This window comes from Passer montanus, unplaced genomic scaffold (genome assembly GCF_014805655.1).
Source record: "Passer montanus isolate IOZ18808 unplaced genomic scaffold, ASM1480565v1 scaffold9, whole genome shotgun sequence".
Classification (NCBI taxonomy): Eukaryota; Metazoa; Chordata; class Aves; order Passeriformes; family Passeridae; genus Passer; species Passer montanus.
In genome coordinates this window covers 3,005,467-3,012,500 of record NW_024374367.1, presented here as the reverse complement: position 1 = coordinate 3,012,500, position 7,034 = coordinate 3,005,467, and the positions used below count along the sequence as shown (strand labels likewise).

The 7,034-nt window shown below is 61.5% G+C and overlaps 1 protein-coding gene across 3 annotated transcripts; it reads left to right on the top strand.

The window, feature by feature from the left end:
- Positions 1–6: 6 nt before the first annotated feature.
- Positions 7–5,871, top strand: LOC120495689 (aminoacylase-1-like). Of its 3 annotated transcripts, none has more exons than XM_039695468.1 (15): positions 7–29; positions 1,345–1,477; positions 2,075–2,139; positions 2,694–2,798; positions 2,906–3,000; positions 3,178–3,254; positions 3,510–3,599; positions 3,815–3,871; positions 3,976–4,049; positions 4,146–4,195; positions 4,383–4,527; positions 4,608–4,676; positions 4,759–4,838; positions 5,106–5,166; positions 5,300–5,871. In XM_039695468.1, the coding sequence occupies exons 2-15, from the start codon at positions 1,369–1,371 to the stop codon at positions 5,462–5,464; spliced, it is 1,242 nt and encodes a 413-aa protein (XP_039551402.1). In that variant the 5' UTR covers positions 7–29; positions 1,345–1,368; the 3' UTR covers positions 5,465–5,871. The 3 variants fall into 3 exon arrangements, with proteins under 3 accessions (XP_039551402.1, XP_039551399.1, XP_039551401.1); XM_039695465.1 differs by having other exon boundaries at positions 1,333–1,477; XM_039695467.1 differs by lacking the exon at positions 7–29 and adding an exon at positions 40–76 and having other exon boundaries at positions 1,333–1,477.
- The last annotated feature ends 1,163 nt before the right edge of the window (positions 5,872–7,034 follow it).

Below are 7,034 nucleotides of genomic sequence, written 5' to 3'. Positions count from 1 at the left end.
CCCGGCCGGGGAGCGGCGGCGGCGCTGAGGTAGGGCCGGGGCGGCGGGGGCCGGGCAGCGGCCGGGCAGCCCGCGGGTGGGTGCCCCGGTGCCTTCGCCCCCCTCAAACCCGGGCCGAGGCACCCTGCACCCCTGCCCTTGCACCCCTCCTCTGCTGTCCTGCCTCCCTTGTCGCGCTGCTCTGCCCCTGGCCGTGGTGTCTGGCACCCTCTGCGCTCCCAGCCGCGCTCTCCAGCACCCCTCTGCCCTTCTGCCCGTGCTGCGCCTGCACCCCAGTAACGCAGCTGCCGCAGCCCTAACCATGGTGTCCTGCCCGCCCCCTGCTTCACCCTGTACCCCCCCTGCTTCACCCCGCACCCTCTGCTTCACCCTGTACCCCCTGCTTCATCCTGTCCCATACCCCCTGCTTCACCCCGTACCCCCCTGGCCACGGTACCCCCGCAGCCCCACAGTGCCCCCTGCGCTGCCCTCGACCCTAACCATGGTGTGCCTCCATCCCAGCTGCAAGATCTCTGCACCCCACTGTGCCACTGCCTGCACCCCAGCCATGGTCCCCCTGTACCCCACCTGTGCACCCCTAACCACTGTACCCCTGCCCCCTAACCACAGTCCCACTGCGCCCCTCCTATCCTCTCTGCACCCCCTGCTCCCATACCCCCGTTCACCCCTCCTGCTGAACCCCTAAGCACCCCACATCCTCCTGCTCCTCCAGCTTCCCTCAAACAGCTCCCACAGTAGCCTGTCACCCTAATGTGATCCCCCAGTACCTCTATTCTCTGTTAGCACTCAATCCCCCTTCACCATTCCCATTTCCCTGCACCCCCAGAGCCTTTCCTTGCAGCTCTCCTGCACCCCCTAGCCAGGCAGTAGCCCCCTTTCCCCACCTGCACCCCCTTACACCAGCTTCCTTCCTTCCCTGCCTGCACCCCCCAGCATTCCCACAAACCTCTAACCCCTGGAAAATCCCAACTACCATGTCTCCCTACCCAACATATCCTTCTTCCCCTTTACCCTTCTTCATACTCCCCCACCTAGCTGTCCCCTTTCCTCCCAGCCAGCCCTTCCCTGGATTTCACCCCTTGCCTGGGCACCATAGCCTGTCCTGGCACTGTGTTTGGGGCAGGAACATGTGTTTTGGGGGAAGAATGACAGCACAGTGTGGGGGGCACACCCCATCCTGCCCTGTACCCAAGTGGGGGGATTTCTCCCGTGGTGGCAGTGTCCCAGGAGTCGCATGGGGGAGACCTTTGCCCCATCTCCCTTTGGTTTCTGTGACGACCAAGAACGCGGGCGGACTTTGGAGGGGCTGGTGGGTGATTAACCATCTTGCAGCTCTTTCCCCAGAGCTTTGCAGCCCTGGTCCCAGACATGGCACCTGGGAAGCCTGGGAAGAGCACGGGGGCCTCAGAGAACCCCTCGGTTACGCTTTTCCGGGAGTACCTGAGGATTGACACTGTCCACCCTAAACCTGACTATGGTGAGGATGGGGGAAGGACGGGGAGCCATGTGGGGACTGGGTAATGCAGCTTTGCTGATCTTTGGACCCAGGTGCCCAAGTCCTGTGCTGGGCCTGTTTTGATCGTGGTGTTAAGGAGCGAACTCCTTTGTGCCTTATCTCTGCTGGTGCCTTTGGCTGGGGCAGGGACATCTCAAGTGCCCTCAGAGCTTCTGTTTGCTTCTTCTAGCCCCGTGCCCCTTGCTCCCCTTTCCGTGCTGCCTTGGGATGGGTGATCTCCTTCTGTGTAGATCTCCTTCTGTTAACATTTATGTCTTCCCACTAAAATGCATTTTATTGGTAAGGAGCTCCCTAAACTCCACTGGAGAAACATTCCCCCTGAACTCACCCCCCTTCCATTTTTATTCTTTTCATATTTCCCTAGTCCTCACCCTAAAGGGATGGTGATGAGCTGCTCCCCTCCCTGTTCATGGCCACTTCTTGTGTCCAGGACCTGTGGCACCTGTCCTTTTTTGTCACCTCTTTCCTTGGTCTGGGAATCCCACAGAGCCTTGGGGTCCCTGGGGGTTTGCAGTGAGAGACACCAGTGTAACCATGGGCATCCCCACTCTTCCCCAGATGCGGCTGTCCAGTTTCTGGAACGTGTCGGCACCGAGCTGGGCTTGGCCTGCCAAAAAGTGGAGGTGAGCAAGCCAAGAAGCAGCCTTCAGTCTGTCCACCCACCCATCCATCCCTCTATCCACCTGTTCTCAGGACCTTAGTGACCAAGATGTTCCCGTGCCTGCACCCAGAGCTAGGCAGGAGTGAATCCCCTGTGCCTGTAATCCTGTGCTGACCTGAGCCCTTCCTTAAGCCAGTGTTCCGGCTGCTCCCTGCTGACCTTTGCAGCTGCCCGTGCTATGATTAGCAGGGGACCTGGCAGTGTCACACTGCCTGGGGCCATCCTTCCTGCTGGGCCCTGGCTGTCCTGGGAGACTCCTGGGCACCAGGGGAAGATGCTCGGTTTGTCTTCCCTCCTCTGAATTTTCAGCCAGGTTTGGCACCTGCAGCCGGGCTCTGTCTGGCTGTGGGGGTCAGGCAGGCCTGCTCCTGCTGCCTGCCCTCTCCCAGTGGAGTAAGGGAGGTGGCAACCAGAAACTTTTCCCAAGCTGATGCTTTTTGGCTCCAGCTTGCTGTCTATCTCCAAGCCTTTCTGTCTCCATCCTGGACCCTGGTGACATCCTGCCTTGTCCCACAGGTGTGCCAGGGCCGTGTGGTGCTGATCCTGACCTGGCAGGGCACGAACCCCCGCCTGCGCTCCATCCTGCTCAACTCCCACACTGACGTTGTGCCTGTCTTCGAGGTGCTGGAGCAGAGCCAGGGGTGGGAAGGGCATGGAGAGGAGGACAGGGTGGAGGGGAGCTGGTGCCTTCTGTTTCCTTCTGCCATCGTGGGTGCTGTTCCCTGCAGGAGCACTGGACCTACCCGCCCTTCGAGGCAGTTAAAGACTCGCAAGGCAACATCTACGCCCGGGGTGCCCAGGATATGAAGTGCGTCTCCATCCAGTGAGTGGAGGGCTCTGCCCCTGCTGGGTGAGCACGGTGCTGCTGGTGCCTGAGCGATGCAGGACAGGATGCCACTATCCCCAGGGTCTCTGGAGCCAGAGGTGCCACCTCTGCCCCGAGGTGGCTCAGAGCACACAAGCCCCTCTCCTCCACAATGACCGTACCTTCCCTTGCCAGGTACCTTGAGGCCATCCGGAGGCTGAAGACAGAAGGGAAGTCTTTTGCTCGCACCATCCACCTCACCTTTGTGCCTGGTGAGTCCCCAGGCTGTCCCTCTGTCCCCTCTCAGGAGGTACAGAAGGGGCTGGCAGCTGGGTGGTGCCGTGGAGTCTCCCGTGGCAGCCAGGCACCACCCAGTCAGGTTCCCCAGACTCTGACCTCCCCTAGCTCAAGGCTGGAGAGGACATCAGGTGTGCTGGTGGCATCCAGGCTGGCATGGAAGGAGGACTAGGGGTGGTGGGCTGGGGGATGCCCCAGTTCCTTCCTCCATGCGAGGCTCTCACCCACAGATGAGGAGGTGGGCGGACACAAGGGCATGGAGATGTTCGTGCAGCGCCCTGAGTTTAAAGCACTCAACGTGGGCTTTGCCATGGATGAGGGTGAGTATTGGTAGGGCTGGCACTGGGACGTGTCTCCTCTTGGCATCACTCCCCAGGCACCAGCACCCCACATGCTTCCAGGGACCCCCTTGGGGGATCCTTCCCCTGGGCAGTGGGGAGTGCCAGTCTGGAGGAAAATGCTGCTAGGACAGAGCAGAGGGGGCACATCATGGTACCTCCATGTCCCCCTGACCCTCTGTCTGTGCCCACCACAGGCCTGGCCAGCCCATCTGACACCTTCAGTGTCTTCTATGGTGAGAGGAGCCCATGGTGTGAGTATCTGTGTGTCCACTGCCCTGTCCTTGGGTCTCCTGGGTGCTGGGGCACTGGTGCTATGCCAGGCTTTCTGCTCAACCCTCTGCACCTACTGCTGCAGGGATAAAGGTGAAGTGCGTGGGTAGCCCCGGGCATGGGTCCCGCTTCATCAGCAACACGGCGGCTGAGAAGATGGTAAGAGAGGGGTCCCCTGTGCACCCCCATGCCCGCCCTGGGCTGCCAGGCCCTGCCCACAGGGCTGGTGCTCACCCACTGCCCTTCCCTCCTCAGCACAAAGTCATCAACTCCTTCCTGGCCTTCAGGGAGAGCGAGAAGCAGAGGTAGGAGACGGGCAGCAGGATGGCAGTGGCTTAGTTCAGTCCATGAAGGGGGCCTTTGGGTTCCCAAGCCAAGCTGTGATCTGGTGCTGCTGCCCTGTGCCTCAGTTTCCCCATTTTGGGTGACGGCAGGGTAGGGAAGCACTTCTCCCCAGGTGGCAGATAGTGAGTGTCCCTTGCATCCTCCAAGGCTCAAGTCCGACTCCAGCCTGACCCTAGGGGATGTCACCTCTCTCAACATGACCATGCTGGAGGGAGGAGTCTCCTTCAACGTGGTGCCCTCTGAGATGGCTGCCAGCTTTGACATCCGCATCCCACCCACCGTGGACCTGAAGGTGGGCACCATGCCAGCCCCACCCAGGAGAGGACTGGGATGAGGGTACCCTGCTCACACCCCTCTCTGGTCTCTGCCCAGGCCTTTGAGAAACAGGTGGCCACGTGGTGCCGTGACGCTGGGGAAGGTGTCACCTGTGAGTTCCACCAGGTGAGGGATCTCAGCCACCTGGCCTCCCCTGTCCCTCCCCTGCCAAATGCCACCCCTTCATCTGCCCTCTTCCTTTTGTCAGAAATGCATGGACCAACACACCACCTCCACTGAGGAGTCGGACCCATGGTGGAAGGCCTTCAGTGGGGTCTGTAGGGACATGTAAGTAGTGTCCCTAGGAAAGGCAGGACCCTGGCAGGGACATCCTCTGGTGGAAGCCAGGTGGTCCCTGGGGGTCTCTGAGGTCATGTCAGGGGCTGGGATGGGGATTTGCCAAAGCATCTCCCTGTTGCCTCCCAAAAGGGATGGGATTGAGTGTCCTGCAGGGCTAGAGGTGTCCTGGCACAGTCTCTTTGCCCATGGGGTATGAGCAGGACAGGGGACACGGCTGGCTGTGTGTCCATGCTGACACAGGGTCTCTCTTGGCAGGAAGCTGCAGCTCAAGCTCGAGATCTTCCCGGCTGCCACCGACAGCCGCTACATCCGAGCGGTGAGTGTGATGCCAGCCTGCCACGGGTCCCTCACCTGCAGTGAGACCTGCAGCCCCAAGCAGGAGCTGTGTCCAGGTGAAAGGGGGCATGTGGTGCCAGCTGTGCCCTCACTCTGTGTCTCCCCATCTCCAGGCAGGACACCCTGCTATTGGCTTTTCACCCATGAACCGCACCCCGGTGCTGCTGCACGACCACAACGAGTTCCTGAACGAGCAAGTCTTCCTGCGGGGCATCGAGATCTATGCCCGCCTCCTGACTGCCCTGGCCTCAGTGCCCCCACTGCCCGCCGAGGGCTGAGTGCCTGGCGAGGGGCAGGGAGTGCCAAGCAGAGAGACCCAAGGCTTGAAGAAGAGGGGCAGGGGCTGGGCACAGCAAATACCTGCTACGGTGCTGGGGATGTAGATGGCATCATGCCTTGTTGGCTGTGTTCAGGGATGGCCTGATGGTGACACCTGTGGGGTTGTGTCCCCCTTGGTCAGGTGCCAGGAGAGCCTCATGCCCAGGTGCCTCCAGCCTTTCCTGGTGTTGCCAGTGCCTCCCCCTCTCCCTGTGCCATCTCTGGCTGCACTGGCTGGGTGGTGAGGGGCTGGCCTGTGCCCTACTCTGCCTCCCCATGCCTTGTCCTGCCTCCCTGCCCACTTGCTGGGGGAGCTGGGGCCAATGCTGCCCACTCTCCCTATCAATAAATCTCCTTGGTAAGCACAGCCTGGAGTGGGGCAGTCTGTCTATCTGTCCATGCTGGTGCTACCCATGGAGTCTCACTGTGGATGTCCTGGTGCAGTGCAGTTTGCTGGGATGCCTCTCCTGCCCCGGGCTCATTGCCTGCATGACAGCAGCACAGACAGGATCCTGCCCGGGCAGGCTGAGGGCCTCTGCTCCCCACCAGCCTCGGGGGACGGGCGCTGGGTTCATCCTGCTCCCCCTCCAGAGCCTCAGCTCAGGGCAGGCAGCGCGCGGGTCTGGGCAGGCGCCTCTGCTCACCTGCCAGAGCTGCCATCCTGCGCCTCCTCCTCGCCTGTTCCCAGCCCTGGGTGGCTCCCAGTGCCCCGGGCTGTGGGATCTGTCCCAGCCGTGAGGCTTCCTGGGGAAACCAAGGGCCCGCTGAGCGAATTGGGGTGGTTTTACACTGCTCAGGTGACTTCCAGAGCAGCTCCATTGCAAAAGGATGGGAGTGAGCCAGGGCTCCCCAGCCTCCTGACCTCTGTTTTAATTAAGAAACCTTGGGGGGCTGGGGATAGTGAGGGTGTCCTGTGCTGAGCTGGGAGAAGAGGTGAGGCTGGTGGTGATGAAGCACTGAGGGAGAAGCCACCAGCTCCTCCACTCCTTCCCCTCCATCCTGTGCAGGGGGAAGTCCAACATTTTTGGGTGCAGGACACACTTGCTGTGTGATGAGGCTCCCAGGGGAAGCCAGTGTGGATTCTCTGAGGTCTCGTACAACCACATCCCGTGACCCAGGCACCTCTGGGGAGGATGGCAGGGGAGTGGTGTGGGTACCGTGGGGTCCTTGCTGGCCAGGATCCTTGCCCAGGGTGTTGGCACCTTTGCAGTCAGACAGCGGTGCCTCCCCTGCCCTGTGGGTGTGCCGGGCATGTGTGTGGCACCCTATGCCCCTCTGACCCTACTCAGTCCCCTTCCCCAGCTGGCCTGCTGTCCCCAGCTTGCCTGGCACTGAGATGGGACCTGACAGCTGTGTGCCTGCTGGTGCTTGGAGATCACACCACGCTGAGCATCCTTCCCGAGGGGCAGGTCTGTATGCCCTCTCCTGCTCCTCCAGCAGTGCGAGGCTGGGGACCAGAGCTTCCCTGCCTCGCTCCCCATCCTCAGGGACGAGCCAGAGGTGCTGGCAGGGTCACAGCCGGGGAAGGGG